We start from the raw sequence: 17,265 nt of genomic DNA, 5'->3' as shown, positions 1-17,265 counted from the left end.
TAAAGGAATCTGGAAAAAAATAATCATTTTAATGTATAGCATGCGAGTTCGTGATACAAAAAAATAATATCGCTAATGCCCCTCCATAAAATGCAGTAAAGTGGGATTCCGAGAGGACTATATGTTGTTGGTGTACGGATTCGTAGCTTGGGTCGTGAGCGTAAGATCCTTATTTCATTTCGGACTTGGACGTATGTACAGTGTTATGATCGTTAGATGTTGTATAAAACAACAAGAATGTATAACTTTTCTTCTTTATATGTGTATGATCCTTTTTTTCTGTATTATCCGCCTGCGATTGATTTTTTTTTCTGTTTGAATCTACGGTTGACCGTTCTCGTCTTTATCGTACGAAATAATATAGGTCATTTTGGGTCTACACTACACATCGTAGTGCACTGGTTTTTTCTCTATAATTGTCCATCATCTGTTACTTCACATACTCTTCCTGAAACTATCGTAAATGTCCTGCACGTGTTTTATAGTTCATATATGTACTAGATATTTTATTTGAACAGTGTTGAACTGATTTCCAATATATCAACCTGCAATTGTATACAGTGTAGTTAATTAAGACCTATTGTGACTGACATGTTTCATAACCATGATAACAATTATTGTTTGGCCATTATTTTTCTAATTAAACTATAGTTTAAACCTAGTTTATTCACTTTTTCAGTCCGTTGTGTATCAGACGTTTTGACTAAGATGCATTTTATTATTATTTGCAGACATCTTGATGTGTGTTCCTCTTTAAGCCTAAAGATGATTAAAGCTGTCGAAAACCTTGACGAAAACATTGACCGAGAGAGCAAAGACCATGTGCACTTGCAATTTGAAAAAAATGAAGATTTAAACGCTGAGGACAATATTAATGATATAGATAACGTTATTAGTGCCTGGGATAATTTAGACTCTTTAAATTCAAATCATGCTTCAATTGTTCAAAGCCAACCGAATCAAACTCCCATTGCAAAAGAAAGAAGTTTTCCAAAATCACACATTTGCGTCCTTTGTGACAAAAATTTCACTAGAAGACCAGACTTGGACCGACATGTGCGAAATGTGCATATACTGAAAACTGGTACTCATGAATGCTTTATCTGCGATAAGAGGTTCAAGGAAAGGGCCCATCTAAAACGCCATGTGGAGAGTGTTCATGGTGAGACTTTGCCCACACCATTTACTTGCGGTTTATGCCAGGAAGCTTTCACCACAGACAGATTATTGCAGTTACACATGAAAATCCACACCTCTGCCACGCCATTTAAATGTGAAATTTGTTCCAAGTCTTTTGTTGCCAAGAGAAATTTAGCAATGCACGTATCAGCGGTTCATTTGAACGAAAGACCATTCGAATGTGAGCAGTGCCAGAAAAAGTTCTCACGTAAAGGTCATCTTGAACGTCATATGATGAGTCATAGAAATGAAAAGCCACATCTATGCGACGTCTGCGGCCAAGCTTTTTTAACGGCGGGCAATCGTAAAGCTCACGTCAAACGGGTTCATTTGAAAGAGAGAAGCTATGAGTGTGGAATTTGTAGTAAAAATTATTTCTGTTCGAAAATGCTTAAGTATCATTTGAAAACTCACACAGGTGAGAAGAATTACGAGTGTGAAACGTGTGGAAAACAATTCATTGTTTTAAAATCCTTGGAAAATCATCGTCAACTCCATTCTGGTCTTCGACCTTTTGCCTGCGACAAATGCGACAAAACATATGTGGTTGCTTCTCATCTCAAACGGCATCAAAAGGAAGGAAGATGTGTGATTAATGTTTTTAAGAAACAAAAACAATGAAAGTTTTAAATCAGCATTTAAAATTGTATGCCTTTTAATTTTAACTTATATGGACCAAAATCACTTGGACCATTAATATTACTGATTGTTGTATTTATAAGCAGAAGCTTTTACTTTATGTATAATATTTATGGCTAATTGTGATGTCTTTTCTCCGTGAAATAAAAAAAAAATTGCGAGCCCCTCTTTCAAAAGCACCGCTATTCTTTTCTCTGTTCCGAAATTTTTAATCATGCTTTGAAAGGCAAAAAATAAATTTTGCCACTTAACAAACCCTTCGTGTATTAACTATTTTTGCAGCACACTGAGTCTGAAATATTTCATATTTGGGGTAAGAAATAAGGTCCTATGACCTGTTTTGAAAGGGTTTTTTTTCTTGTCTTAGTACGTCCGTCCGTCCCTCTGTCTGTAGCCTTTTTGTGTCCGACTCATAACATTCATGAATACTATGAGACCTAATATTATCAAACTTCAATCAACTAGTACATCTCATGTTTGTGTTTCTGACATTATATGATCTAACTGGCTGTGACCTTTAATTAAGATGACACGCCCAAATATGACAAAATTCTGCCAGGTTCATATATACCTAAAAAATAGACATAGAATCACCAAAGATCGAAAATTAATACGTCGGAGGTCGAAGATCTGACACGTGACATTTTGCGTAAAGTTCACTGTAACCTTTAATTCTGGCACAATTAAAAAAATTATTTAATACAATTTCCACAGATGTAAGAAGGATATGGAGATTACGAACTGTATTCAATATCAAAGTCCATAAAACAATACAAAATAGGAGCAGAGCAAACACGAACCTCCAAAGCATCAGAGTAGGGATCAGAAGCCATGAAGGAGTGAGCATCCCCTGCCGACCGGTCACACCCGCCGTGTGCTCATTGTCATGATCGGAAAAATCCGTCGTCAATTCGGTGTATTAATAATGGACTAACAATTAGTATGAAAAAAAGTCAGTCACCGGGTAAATCAGAAATCTAATCTCTAATCAAGATTGCTATCTATATATATAGTACATGTATATCTCTTGGAAATTTGGTAAAGGTATCTGGCTTGTTAATTGCAATTGATAATATCTGTCAAATGAAATATTTCTGTTCGTTTGTCATAAGTTAGAAAAAAAAATGGGGCGCAATGGTTAGAGCATTTGCATTATACTTAACATAGATTTAGAGTCGCAGAGCGTCACGGACTTGAACCCCACTGCGGGACATGGAGACCGGTCCTTCGGATGACATCGTGGAAAATGAGGTCACCGGGTCCCGTACGTGTCACATTAGGTACTGGCACGAAAAATATCCCTCAAGATATGGATTTTTGTATTTTTTTAAAATAAAATTTCTAGCAAGCAAAATGGTTCAACGGTCAATATACCCTTATACTTACAGTATTCAATCAAATTCTCAAAGTTTCAATGCATTGCATATTATTTCATAAAATTCCACCACCATCATTTGCGAATATCAAAAATTCAGATGAATGTGAATTTAAAACAATGAAAAAAGTAACTTATTGCTGCTGTGTAATTTAGTAGTAATGGATGATCTTCCTCAATATAATATCTTTTATTTTTGAGAAATTCTTTGGGGGTATAAAACTGCTTTGTGGTAAATAATGGAATAGGAAGGAATTTAGGAAGCACGTAAACATTACATGAAAAACATGCCTAGCTGCTGATGTACCTTTCTAGAATGGAAGACGTTATATACTAATATTCAAATTTTAAATTACATGTTTTAATTTTCATCATTCAAATACAATGGAAAAAGTTTGAATCGATCAATCTATAAATTAGCTTATAATTTTGTAAATTGTTTTTTTTAAAAGAACATTTAATTTGACGTCCTCACCATTCATCTGTACGGATAGAGGAAATATCGATTGTTGAATGTTAAAAATCCAGGAAGTGTCCTATATTTTCGAAATTCGCTTCAAGAAAATTTTGAGTTATTGTTTTATTTTAGATTATTTGATACTCTATTACTACTTGGACATGCACCTGGTCACATAAATAGCAAGACTAAGAATTAAAACGACTCTTTTGATGACGATGCACTTCATGCACAAATGATCAAAGATTATTGTTTAAACAGCAAGTGCGAGCTTTATTTACTAGTTTATGGATGTTCCACACACACACATGTCATTTCGAAATGGCGGATATCTGCAGAGTCGGCAAAAGGGTTGGTATTTTTTTTAATGTTCTTGTTTTCTCAAAATCCTCGAATGATTGCAGGACAAAAACAACTGCTATAATAATTTACATTTAACATCACAATTTTTTTTCTGAGTGGAAGGCATTGAGTGAAAACACAAAAAGAAATAATTTTAGGAACCTTATATTTAGTGGTTAGTGAAATCTTTGAACTCACTGAGGGACAGGTGTCTGGATTGCCTCCCTTACTCCAAAATTAATATGAATATATTTGTTCTATACTACTATGTATTTTTTAATATTTTCTTAAATTGCTCGAGAAGACTGATAAAAATGCATTATCTAAACAGGTTTTCCTACTTTTTATATGTATGGAGGTTTTAAGTGGACAGACGTGTGATTACTTCCCTTTTGTCGACGGTTGTTCTCATACTCCCAACTTCTTAAAAAAGTTTATGGCCACAGCGTGTGTTCGACATGATTTATGTTATGGCTGTGTAAGTACTAAGGGCATTTCTATTTTTATGATAGGTTATACTTTTCAAGAAGCACTTAGTCATCAATGTGTATTTGTCCATTTAAGAAAATGTCATTTGGGTTAATTTTTTAACAACCAAAATATTAAAAAAAAAAAAACTCAGCAAACGCTGATAGAACTCAGTCAAAATGCTAATAAGGAATCATTTTTATATATGAATTTCTGTTTGACTTGTATACGTATGTGTATGATATTGTATTACAGGGTGTGAAGTACGGATTTTCACGGTCATTTTGTGATGACATGTTTTATTTGGACGCAGCAAGCATTTGTGATTTTAATACCACGATACTGAATTCTTTGTGCAAGACCATAGTCAATATAATGGTGTCCGGTGTTCGACTTCTGGGCGAGAACAGATATCAGAAATATCCAGATCCATGGTGCCATTTACCGGAAGTGGTAGAATGTCTTCCCTCGTTGAAAATAAGATGGATTAAAGTAGCCTACTTATAACACGTCCCGTACCTCTGTTTGAAGTCTGATCTATTGGATGTCAAAGCGTGCAATATATAGGTTACTGTTCTAATTTTATTGCGTTAACGAACTAAGTACAGTGAGCAATCCGTCTTCAAGGTACTTTGTCATACTATAATTGTATCCAAATTAAGCTAAGAGACTGTCTGGAATTTTATCTAATGCTTGTGTTAGGTCTTTGATCAAGTCATCTGCATCCTCTAAACCGACACTAAAAGAAGAAGAATACAATGTAAAATAATAATTGTGTATAAGGCCATGTTTAAAAAATGTTTGGTTGCCCTCTCCCGACCGACTGGCTAAAAAAGTAAAAAAGACCCACATCAAACCTTTTTTTAAACTCCAGGAAGCAATAACTTATTTTTATGTGTATTCTGGCAAATTTTATTTTAAAAATTAGCATTGAAGTTTTCTGAAAAAAAAAATCTCTCCTACCAACTGACTCAATATTTTCAGACCGAATCGGGAGTGGGCAACCAAAAATTTTTTCTACACTTGGCCTAATTTAGGAAATAATGTTTTAGAATTCAATTATAAATCTTGGTACTTTTACTCAATTTTTGAAATAAAATGTTACCTAAGTCTTATAAGACCATCGGTTATACCACCACTGAGTCTGTCCTCTGACGTCATCAGCATTGGGCCATGAGTCATCGTGGCAGGGTGTTCGATTAGACTTTCTACTCCTCCCAAGGAAACTGCCAGTTGTATTAGGCGCACATTCTATTTATCAATGAAAATGCAAATATAAATAATTCAAGCCAAAATAAAAAATAAAAATAAAGACGTAATTAAAAATCAATCGCGAAACGTTATGTAAGCAATGAATTCATATTTTTGGCTGTCTTCGGTCCTATAACACACCTGGCCGTGCCGACAAATTGAATACCGCGCGTTAGCGCGGTATGATAAATTTGTCGGCACGGCCAGGTGTGTTATAGGACCGAAGACAGCCAAAAATATGAATTCAATGCTTATATTTACATTCTCTAATTTTCCTTCTTCATAATTGCTTATTTCGTTAACATTTAATGTGAATTTAGCGCCTTTCAAAACTAACGTGGTTAATAGACGTAAGAGCCGTTTGTGACGTCAGATGACGTTAAGTGACGTTGCAAAGTTAAATTACACAAATAAACATTGCGATTGAAAAAGTGACAAATTAATTCTCAGCGCACATTACGTTAATTTCTACGTTAATTTTTCAGGGTTGTAGTTTTTCATTAAATTGAAATAAAACATTTTACATTTTGGTGTTTCTAGAGTATTGAAAATGCATGTAGTTCCTACTGTGTATTCTAACGCGCGGTGACAAGGTTTCGCGTGTGTTATAGAAATTTGAACGTCGTGGATTTCTAATGGATTTGATAAGGAAAATTATACTGAATGTAAATATATTTTATCAAATGGCGCTTTATCCTGTGTTTATTAGTTTTTAATGAGAAAACTTTCTTTTCAAACAAATGAAACGTTCTTGAGTGGTTTGTCTCTTTATCAAGATGTAAAAAAAGAGGTACCTCTACAAGGATCTTCCCTCCTTGCACCCCTCCCTTAATCTCAGCGGCGATCATTCCACTGAACATCTTCATCTGTTTCTTTGCAATCTGATGTTGCGGATGAGATGGAAGACCAGGGTACATCACCCTCTCAACCTGTAGAAATAGTAAGTCGAACAGAAGACCAACCCAAACAGGACCGTAGCAACGATTTTGAAAGTGGGGGGGCCAGCCACTGAATTTTTTTTTTTTACTTACCTGCAAAAGTTGACAAGCAAAAAAAAAAAAAAAAAAAAAAGGGGGAAAATTGGGGGAGGGGGGGGGGGTGTAGAGGCAAACTTTTTCCACTACCAATTCCTTTCGATATCCATTTTTAAAGCTTACAATACTATATATTTCCTTCATATTACTTTACTTTAATATAAAGTGGGGGGGGGGGGCAACCAGCCTTTCAATGAACATTTTCAATAGTAAAAGTATTGTTGGCAAAAAAAGTGGGGGGCCAGGGCCGCCAGGCCCCCCCCTGGCCCCCTCGGTTGCTACATCCCTGCCAAACGAAAATTTTCCTCCATTCATAAGAGAGGTCATCAATCTTACATGTTTGTGTACGTGTAAAGTTATAATTAAGCAATGCACATATAGAGAAATTCCCCGCTTATTCCCCTGTTACATGTACTTTTACGCGTAAACGTTGGTTTGATAAAATCTTTTGCTATAAAATTCCCCTTTCATTTCGTCACCTTTGGATGCTTTTCCAAGAACTCGGCCACTTTCTGGGCATTAGAGCTGTGTCTCTCCATGCGGACAGGAAGGGTTTTGATTCCACGGAGGAGGAGACTGGCATCGTGGGGTGACTGAATATAAAAAATGTAACATTTATTAAGAAACTGATACAGATGTTGAGTTAAAACAAGAAAAAATAATTTGGTTGATTTCAAGAAATCATTTCTTTGTTTTACAAAATTTTTCAAATTTGTAAGAATATTTTTATGCAATGCATTTATTTTGAAAAATAATTATTTCATATTACACTAGTCTAATGTTTGATGTCAAAAATGGTAAAATGAGAGATGAGGTGGGGGTACTCAAAAATTGAACCATCACGAGATGTAGCGATTCCATAGTAAAGATGTTGAGCATACCAGTGTCGTTCCCAGACTGGTTTGATAGTGAATCACAGTTTTCCAAAGGTCAACAGAGGCAAAGGTCAAACATCCACCCACAAGGTCACTGTGACCCCCGAGATATTTGGTGCTTTATTTGAAAAAAAATCAACGCATATTATAATTTTTTGTACAATATCAGTAAAATTTACTTTTATTTCCATTTTAGCAAAAATATACAGCATGAACATTTTTTTCTTCGGTAAAAAATTTATCGATGCCGGATGGCATTGATAATGGTTTCTATGGTGGCATACTAATGCAAATTATGTGGTTGGCATAAATATATGTCACCTCAGATTTCAAATTAATTGCATATAAAACTACATTCGTTAAAGAAAAAACACACCAGCTGTGCATCGAAATGTCAATTCCATGTTTTATAACAGGCTGAAGATAGGGACTGGCGAATGTGCTGTCCACCATTGTAAGAACATTATCTAATGACCTTCCCAGCTTCCCAAACGCCTCAAGGTCAAGGACAGCCATGTTGGGATTACATGGTGTCTCGCCATATAACATCTGATCAAACGAAAATTGAAAGTAAGGTTCGTGTGAATGGTTTATTAATAAAAGAAAGAGGAGATATATATTAATTAAGGCTAATCGATAAATTCAAACAATTATAACGATGTTGAAATATCGATTCTGACGAAGGTTTAGTGCTGCAAGAGATTTTCAAAATGAAGGGAAGATATTTGTGTATAAAATCAACAAAATTTACCCTAGTGTTAGATTTAACATGTTTGTGGTACTCCTCGATCGGACACCCTGTAGGGACAAAGGTGTGTTCGATTCCATAACGAGGGAGTATGTTTACAACCATGTCATAAGTACCACTGTAGCAAGGGTTATTCACCACCTATAATCAGACAAACGAAAAAAAAAAACACCAGTGATGTTTGTTCATGTACACATAAGAAAAATGAGAAAAAATTATTTTGTTAAATAAAATTTGGGGAAAAAATGTTGTTAGATAGATATGAAATACTTGCTATATGGTCGCCACTTTTAAGAAAACAAAGTAACGCAGTGGATATTGCAGCCATGCCAGTGCCAAAGACTAGAGTGCCTTTGCCGCCTTCAATGCCATTGATTGCTGATTGAACTGAATCACACGTAAAGTTGCTTAATCTTGAATAAATGTATCCACCCTGTTGAAATCAAAATTTACATATTTTCTTGAATCGTTATAATATATATTGAGTGTTCTTGCGTTTCACTTCGAAGAATCAACGTCGTCTGGTTCAATCTATATATTTAATTAACGCTCATAAATGCAAACGCATGAAAAATTAAGAAGTCGGTTACCTCCTCCAAGATCTTAAGATAATCATCTACAGACCGTAGTTTATATGTGGAAGAATGAAAAATGGGCGGAACCAGGGGTTCTGTCTCGGGACCGGAAGTAAATGTATAGCGTGACGACGTAGCTACGGTATCGGGAGTGACGTCATCAATATGGAGTCCGTCCACGCCCCTCTCCAAGTTGGACAGAGGTGGAAACCACTTTTTACTATAAAACGCATTTGCAATATCATTACATCTAGTTTCATGTGCTATTAAAACTAATTATTATTTATCTGAAAAGGCAGAGAGAACGCGTCTGAGCTTCATTTGTATTTTTATCTTACCTCATTTCGTTGTCTGCGTTCTATCAGGCGCAAGATGTTTACTCTATATGATAATGAACACCGGCCCAAAACTGGGTCAAAGACCTGCACTTTACCCTGAATATATTTTACGCGGTGTCCTATTTAGATAATCGCAACTCACCATGTATAGAAAGGGAAATTTAAAAACTCCAGTCCTTTAAACCAATTTCGAAATCAATCATTGTTCTTTTTTGTTTTCTCCTCTCTCTATCTCTTTCTCTCTCTCCGTGTGTTTTAAGGCTTTTAGTTGAAACTGAATTCAAATATAGCTATCATCATAAAGAATATAAAAACGTGGTCTTATATAGGAATATAAGGAACTGTCGAGTAAAACGGCTCAGTCCCATAAATTCTTTATGTCGGTAAAAATCAGGAGAATTTCTCAAACGGATTGGCAATTGAATAAATGCATTTTATTATTTTCATATATTTTCTTTTGTGATCAAAATTGTAATTTGAGTGTATTTAACATATGTAAATGTAATTTTTTAATTGTAAGATTAATCTTTATTGGCCTTCTAAATTGGTCACATTTATTGCTATGTTGGTCGGCAGCCTTCCCGATTGCTTTACCATGAGTTGAGTAGATGAATACTAACATTTATAAATACATGAATATTTAATTCATGAGTTAAAATTGAAATATAGCTTAAACTCATGATTCTTGATTAATGATATTTAAAATATGCTTTAAACTGTCAACATGTAATATTACTCAATTTTGCATAGTTTCTTGCCATGTCTAGTTTAATTTAGGAAAAATGTTTTGTTCTTTTGATAGTGACATCTTGTCACTTGTGAATATTTAGATTTTAGATTTCTAGGTAATAAAGTTATTTCTCACTTTCTTTGTATGAAATTAGCATGTCTTTTAAGATCAAATTGTCATAGCAATCCAATGAGTAAATAAGTAAATTCTTTCTTATTTCGGCATCGTTAGAAATAAAATTCTGTATACACTTAACTTGACACTACGAAATTCCTCATCACGGAAAATGTTTACTTTGTTTCGGCTTTTCTTAATCCGTCTTTGTTATAAAAAAAGCGTATGCGGACAGATAAGTAATTGAGTTAACACCTTCGTTAGTTAAGCAATTAGTGTCAAACATAAAAGAACTTTTGCCGAAATTGGCTAAAACTATTTTGCTATACTGCTTCCTGATTGTTCAGAATTCAAATCTGTAGAGTGATCGCATTGGTAAGTGATTTTTACTAAAATTATAAATTATAACAAAAAAATTAATTAACAATGTGCTATTTATAACCAAATAAAGAAAAAAAATTTGAATAAAGATTTAAAAATTGAATAAAGATTTAAAAAAGAAATATACATGGATTTCAAAAATAAATATATAAATATAATGTACATATGAAATGGCTATTAATTTTAAACGAACACAATGGCGTCAATACATTTACTAAAATGAAAAAAAAAATAATAATAAAGTTATGAATACTCTCTGTTTTATATACATGTACATGGAAAAAGATCTGCTAAAAATCTATAGGATAACTATAGATTAAAATAATCCTGAAAAAAGGAATCACTTCAGCTAATGAGGTAACAGTGGCTCCCTGGAACTAGGGCACGAAAATTGTAAATATTAACAAATTCGTCGTCAAAGAAAATGACATCACTACTCGGTTTACTTTTATGACACAGTTCTAAGAATGTCTCCGCTTTGTCGTACCCACAAATAATAACTGATCCCTTTTTAGCGTACTTTCCCGGAACGACAACAATTTCATCATTATGGCACGAAAATACCTCCGTAAGATTCAACTTCTCAACTTCCAAAAGAATCGTCTCTAAATTCATTCTTGTTGGTCTAATAGCGCTTATGATGAAAAGTTCACAATACAGGTCTCTTTTCCAACTGATCAGTTGCTCTTTGGATATTCTTGATGATAAAGTTTTATCCGATTTATGGTATATTTTCAGGGTATTGTCCCAATCAAAAACAACTCTAGACTTAGGTTTGATCATCCATTCTTCTATCTTATAAAACTTTTCCTCATCATTCTCAGGAAGACTACAAGCCTGCATTATGCTTTTGCAAAGCAGAGCTTTTGATTCATCTTACTGAGTTTGTTGCTATTTTGATGCGTTACGGAAAACTTAACATCGTGATCGTAAACAGGAAAACCGAGTACAATTACGGAAGCCGAGAAGCACAAATATCTCATATACCGGTATATATGTCCTGAATTATAATTTGTTGTAACCCATTATTTCTAACATTCTTAAATATCACAAAGTCGAAGAAATTATATAAATTTAGGGCACCCACATACATCGAGTAATTCTACAATTATTTAATGCCTGATCCTTAAAATGCAGGTCTGTTTTAACAGGCATCTGCATGTCTTTTTTTAAATTCCCACATTTTGACTGTTTTTGGTTGTAGTTATTCAAAACTATGCACAAATATGTTCTGACTTAGCTGCAGTTTCTACACTTACTTTTGAAGATTATATAAGTTATGTATAAACTATTTAATAAATTGTTTTGGTTTGTGGGGGAACCATTCCTCCATAGTTTTATTTTGCGAACTTTTCAAAATTAAATATCTGTCCCATTAGGTATACATGTATGTCATCACCTTTTGCATTATATTTAAAAAAAAAAAACCCTTAGATAAATAGCTTTCAAATTTATCATATATATTATTATATGATTGAATAATTTCCATCTCTCTGATTGGCTGAGATCAAACTATGTTAGAAAAATATTACGTTGTATTGACCTGCACGTGACGTTCCAGGTCAATACAAGGATTTATTTCCTCTACATTGATCTAAAAATAGATTTGGAGATTCCAAATTGATACAAATTGTTTTAGAAAGCTATTTAAACGACTATGATTTTTATTTTCATGTAAACAAAACATAAGCAAATATATATTTTAGGTGAGGGTGGTAAGAGGGGATGCAGGGACACCCTCCAACACTTTTACTGAACAATTTTGTTTTACTTTTTGGCAGTCAGTTTTCACTAACAATACTCTTTCCTTTCAAAATCTATCCTATGAAAAAGAATGACATATATTTTTTTCATGGCAACTAAAATTGATATAAAAAAAAAAACGTTTCAAATTGATACGACCGGTAAGGTTTATTCACATTTTAACTCTGCATCGTTCATGTATTTGGCTAGGACTTAATAAAATAAGTTATATCATTTTATCAGTGAATCATATAATAAAACAATTATTGCTGTTTTTTCGGTCAATACAATGATTTAGCCATCTTCAAAGTACAATATTCACCTCGCCCTTCGGGCTCGGTGAATATTGTACTCCTCAGATGGCTAAATCATTGTATTGACCTCAAAAACAAGCAATAATTGTATAGTATCGATCATTGGACCATTTATCCAAAACTTTCTGGTTTGAAGGAAACCAATGAGTTCAACCTGTAATGATTATTGCGGTTTTTTTTTTAAATCTACATTTACCGGTATTATTTTAAATTTTTATTTATTTATTTTTTTATTTATCTATTTATTTATTTATCTATTTATTTATCTATTTATTGTGACTATCAAAAGAATTCGAAACAACTCCGGTTCATTTGAAATTACTTCAGTTTGAATTTAATGAAGTTGGCATTCAATGCATTTGAAAACGCAAATATTCCGACCCTGTCCAAAAATGACAGAAGAAAATTTGAGAGTGTCAATACTTCGCTCTTTTCGTCTCAGTCACAACAAACTCGATGCTGCACACATGAACCTGACGCGCTGTGCGATCCATACTTAAAATCGATAAGCCTGGCTTTTTGCCTCACTGATTTTTTTTTTAATGAATGTTTTGAAATGAAAGCGGTACACCTTAAACACTTATTAAATTTTCTATAAAGCAGGTTAATGTCCTGAAGGGGAGCTCTAAACACTATTGAAAAATATTTTTTGGTCCGGCGATCTTTGAGAAAATTATATCAAAGAAAGTTGTACATATATGAGTTTATCAATTCATTTTCAACATAGGGTATATGACCGTTCGACTGCCTTCATTAACTTTTCTTGGTTTAATTAAATAAAAAGAGTACTTTAATCTATTGCAAAGTTAGTCATTCGCTATATATAGATTTTTTGGTCCATATCATGTAAGGATTCATCACTCTTACTGCATAAAATTACCATTGAATATAATATAATCAATATCAAGCTTAAGGAAAAATACTAGTAATCTAAACATAGTTTCTTTCAAAATTCAAATAAATATTTACTTAAATAGCTATAGATGTCTCTCTCAATAATAAAGAAGTGAAGTCTCTTTTATTAAATATCTATTTTTTGTCAAACCATCAGTAAAATTTAGTGAAAATTGTGAAAATGTAACTGATTGTTCAATATGATTTTTATTTTTAAAAAAAGTTGTAGAAAAAAGTTTTACATTTTATACACGATTATAGAAATTTCTAATTTCGATTGATTCTAAATTAAAAAAATTTGATTGCAAGAAATAGTTATTTTTAAAAAAAAAACCAACGTATGTAACATCTTTTGTAGGCTTGAGATGCGAAAATGTGAATGTATCCTTATCAACATTAGTTCCTCAAATCTCAACAAGGAAACAAGGATGGGGGAGAAAAAAACTCTTCCCAGACGGGGAATCGAACCCCGGCCGCCGCGGTGAGAGCGCGGAATCCTAACCACTAGACTACCTGGGAACTTGTATCGATGTGATTTAAATACCAACTAGTATAATGCAACTAATACATCGGTGTCATATATGCATTAAAGGGTACATATGTACTATAAATAGATCCCTTAATGTTTATGATTTTACTATCGCACAGATCACAGCCACGTAGCATCGTTTTTGAAAGGGGAGGTGGCAGCCACAGAAAAAAATTACTTAAGTGAAAAAGTTGACATGCAAAAAAAAAAAAAAAAAAAAGAGGAAAATTGCCCAAACTCGAAAATCATATTTCTTGGGGAGGGGGGGGGGGATAGAGGTCAACTTCTTTAAATGACAATTACTTTCGGTACTAATTTCTCTGATTTCTATACTAAATTTTCCTTGATATTAACTTAGTGTAGTGTACTATAAGGTGTGTGTGTGTGGGGGGGGGGGGGGGGCAACCAGCCTTTCAATGAACATTTCCAATAGTTAAAGTAATGTTGGCAAAAATAGTGGGGGGCCAGGCCCCCATACCCCCCCCCCCCCGTTGCTACTTGCCTTTATCATGATGAGAATGGGTTGTAGTTTTAATATATCCAATTTGGTCAACCAGATATCATTATCGAAAAGGGGCGGTCTTTATAAGATTATTAATTTATATGTATTTTTTCAGCCTATATGAGAAATAGGGATTTTATAACATGAAGTTTATTATTTGATCATAGACTGTTGCATCTTTCTGCAAGACTTTCATATTAAGGGGGTTTTAACCTAAAAATCTTTTGTTAAATTATTTTGATCTGCAATTGATATAATAACTTATAAAATTTTAAGGTACGGTACCAATAAAACTGAACAAAAACGACAAAAGTATACATATACATTTAACTTTAATTTCACTTTTTGTCTTGCCATGATTTGAAGCATCGTCTCAAGCCACGGTCCGGAGTCCGCATATATAAATTGGATTGATAAAATCTTGTAAATCTTGTATATAGCTCTCTCCAGATGGGAGAGGAGCGTACATTTTGGCCGTGGTTTGCGACGATGGATTTGAAGATACACTAACATTTCTTTCCGTGTTCAATAACATTTGTTGATATAGAAACTGTAGAAAATTCAAATATTATTTTTTGATTGTACTAATTTGAAACTACATGCTATTTTGCGGTTAAGCCCGTATTTTCAATTCCCATGATTAAGTTGTCTAATTTTGCTACAAAGGAAAGTGAAGTGCTATATAACAACAATTCCCCCCCCCCCCCCCCCCCCCCTGTCTAGTTCCGACGCCTAAAGATAAATCTTCAAAGAAAGTACTGAATTATCAATAATTTACAAGTTAAAAATTTCCAACTTTATATTTTAAAAAAATCCACAAAAACAGCAATATTCAGATGCATTAATATTTATTTTGAAATTGTTTTAAATCGTTGTTGACTTTATACAGGATGTTGTTTCTGAATAAACAAAATCACAAATGCATCGCAAGCGTACAAATGTACGTCCTCGAAAAAAAAAATCAAATTTGCTGAAATATTCGAATGACTTTAATGATTAACTCTCAAAACAATTTTATCAAACGCCACCAAGATACTCGAGCCGGCTTGAAATTATAGATGCGTGTTATGCCTCCACTGCCATTGTAGAGAGACCTTGTTCTGGGCGAAAGAAATACGATCTGGGTACTGTACGGTTTTATTTTTAGCGATACTCTGTACACACCAACCTTTCCGGAGGCCTCGAAATATTTACTTTTGTACTTCCGGGACCATCTTCCGGATCTCCATCTTCCCCTAGACCGCCTACGTCGGCTTCTTCTTGATTTCTTCCCCCATCTCTTTCTCTTGCTTCTATATTTTCTTCGCCTGTTTTTTCTTAATTTCTTCCTCCATTTCTTTCTCCCGTTTCTGGACCTTTTTCTGCTTCTTCTAACTTTTCGCCTCTTTCGTCTATAACCAGATTTTCTATGTTTCCGTCTTACTTTTCCTCGACCATTTTTTCTTGATTTTCGCACGATCTTCCGGTTATATTTTCTTACTTTTTGACCACCATACTTTCGGACCCATTTCCTCATTTTACGCGCCCTTCTCTTTCTGTTCACGTACTTCCGCCTATATCTGCTCCTTATCCTGTACCTTCTTCTGCTGCAGCGTCTCCGACCACACCGATATATCGATGGAACTTTCTGTTGGAAATATATGAAATATCATTTACTTAAGTTTCAAATGTGGAAAAAAAATTAATTAGCGGGTTATAAATTGGTTAAAATTCAAATATTCGTTGATATTTCTCCACTAAAATTAATTATGTCTTTGTTCGATAATCTGCATAACTACGATTTTTTTTTGGGGGGGGGGTACATGTTAAAAATCTTATATTTAGATTATCAAATCACTCTTCTACAAGATTATAATTTCTGACAAAATATACCAAGGAAGAAAAAAAACTCACATAAGTTACACTTGTTGGCTTCAGGCTAAAAAAGATCATCGCTGCGTCATTTGCGTCACCTTTGACATTGTATTTGTTGACGCCTTGTTCACTGACGCGGGTTAGCTGAGCTTTCCTAAGGTCCGTGAGTTTGGAATTACTTCTCCTTTCTGTATATAAAATCTTCACATTTTCAACACATTTTTATGAGCATTTTGAGTACCTTAAGCTTTGGCTTGAATATTGAAATGCAGTTACAGGGAACTACTTGTATTTTCTTGAAGGTTAAACATTAAAAAAAAAAAAAAAAAAAAAAAAAAAAAGATTTTAAAAAATACTCCAAATTGTTTTCTGTAGGGATTTAAGGATCGCCACCATTACATTTCATCTGATACACTTTATAGAATGGGAAAATACTTTACCTAGAAGAGTGTAGAATTGGTTGTCCAACACGAAGTCCGTACGTCCTGGCGAATACCAACGTTCATCAATGACCAAACCATCAGATTTATACAGGAACAAACATGGCAGCACCGCAAGAATCAAGATGAAAATTTTTCCGTGCATTTTTGGCGTAGTCCTAAATTTTAAATATCAATTTTGAAATAATTTTTAAATAAACTTCATTTTTTTTTTCTTTACACATAACTCAAATGATATAAAAAAAAATATCACAATGCATTTCAATTTTAAGCAGAAAAATATCGTTTCTCGTCGTTTTTTGAAATGTACAAGTACATGTACATTATTTTTTTAACTAAAATATTTTTAAAATATATTTTAAAATTTTGTTATATCAAACCTACCTCCTTCCTAAAAATCATAGGACGAAGAACACCCAGACGCCCCACCAGAGCGAGACTCGGGATGTCTGTTTACTGTGCGGGTTGTATGAAAAGAGCAAA

General features: G+C 33.8%; 3 protein-coding genes and 1 non-coding gene across 4 annotated transcripts; 1 reads left to right on the top strand and 3 right to left on the bottom strand.

Annotated features, from left to right (window-relative positions):
- Window positions 1-725: 725 nt before the first annotated feature.
- LOC134255943 (gastrula zinc finger protein XlCGF8.2DB-like) lies at window positions 726-1,847 on the top strand. Its single transcript, XM_062738546.1, has one exon. The coding sequence runs from the start codon at window positions 766-768 to the stop codon at window positions 1,798-1,800; it is 1,035 nt and encodes a 344-aa protein (XP_062594530.1). The 5' UTR covers window positions 726-765; the 3' UTR covers window positions 1,801-1,847.
- A 3,181-nt stretch (window positions 1,848-5,028) lies between these two features.
- LOC134255933 (L-methionine gamma-lyase-like) lies at window positions 5,029-9,352 on the bottom strand. Its single transcript, XM_062738537.1, has 10 exons — window positions 9,282-9,352; window positions 8,959-9,163; window positions 8,643-8,801; window positions 8,372-8,509; window positions 7,997-8,169; window positions 7,627-7,738; window positions 7,225-7,338; window positions 6,506-6,640; window positions 5,566-5,711; window positions 5,029-5,199 (listed from the first exon to the last, which is right to left on the bottom strand). The coding sequence occupies exons 1-10, from the start codon at window positions 9,284-9,286 to the stop codon at window positions 5,118-5,120; spliced, it is 1,269 nt and encodes a 422-aa protein (XP_062594521.1). The 5' UTR covers window positions 9,287-9,352; the 3' UTR covers window positions 5,029-5,117.
- A 4,552-nt stretch (window positions 9,353-13,904) lies between these two features.
- Trnae-cuc (transfer RNA glutamic acid (anticodon CUC)) lies at window positions 13,905-13,976 on the bottom strand. The gene has a single exon. It is a non-coding gene; the product is annotated as a tRNA-Glu (tRNA).
- A 1,343-nt stretch (window positions 13,977-15,319) lies between these two features.
- LOC134255934 (luc7-like protein 3) lies at window positions 15,320-16,950 on the bottom strand. The gene is made up of 3 exons (XM_062738538.1): window positions 16,783-16,950; window positions 16,382-16,530; window positions 15,320-16,115 (listed from the first exon to the last, which is right to left on the bottom strand). The coding sequence occupies exons 1-3, from the start codon at window positions 16,925-16,927 to the stop codon at window positions 15,492-15,494; spliced, it is 918 nt and encodes a 305-aa protein (XP_062594522.1). The 5' UTR covers window positions 16,928-16,950; the 3' UTR covers window positions 15,320-15,491.
- Between the last annotated feature and the right edge of the window lie 315 nt (window positions 16,951-17,265).

Source organism: Saccostrea cucullata, unplaced genomic scaffold (assembly GCF_032062105.1).
Source record: "Saccostrea cucullata isolate Sc308-1 unplaced genomic scaffold, CSIRO_AGI_Scuc_v1 ctg1174, whole genome shotgun sequence".
NCBI classification, from domain to species: Eukaryota; Metazoa; Mollusca; class Bivalvia; order Ostreida; family Ostreidae; genus Saccostrea; species Saccostrea cuccullata.
This window is presented reverse-complemented; position numbering and strand designations above follow the sequence as displayed.

Excerpts from the sequence above, each read along its gene's own strand:
- LOC134255943 (XM_062738546.1), top strand. The coding sequence starts at position 766 with ATGATTAAAGCTGTCGAAAACCTTGACGAAAACATTGACCGAGAGAGC.
- LOC134255933 (XM_062738537.1), bottom strand. Across the intron at positions 7,739-7,996 it reads GACATTTCGATGCACAGCTG|CACCAAATATCTCGGGGGTC; the intron begins GTGTGTTTTTTC and ends TTTCAAATAAAG. Across the intron at positions 6,641-7,224 it reads TCTTGGAAAAGCATCCAAAG|GTTGAGAGGGTGATGTACCC; the intron begins GTGACGAAATGA and ends CTATTTCTACAG.
- LOC134255934 (XM_062738538.1), bottom strand. The coding sequence starts at position 16,927 with ATGCACGGAAAAATTTTCATCTTGATTCTTGCGGTGCTGCCATGTTTG. Across the intron at positions 16,531-16,782 it reads CCAATTCTACACTCTTCTAG|AAAGGAGAAGTAATTCCAAA; the intron begins GTAAAGTATTTT and ends TTTTATATACAG. Across the intron at positions 16,116-16,381 it reads AGCCAACAAGTGTAACTTAT|AAAGTTCCATCGATATATCG; the intron begins GTGAGTTTTTTT and ends TATTTCCAACAG.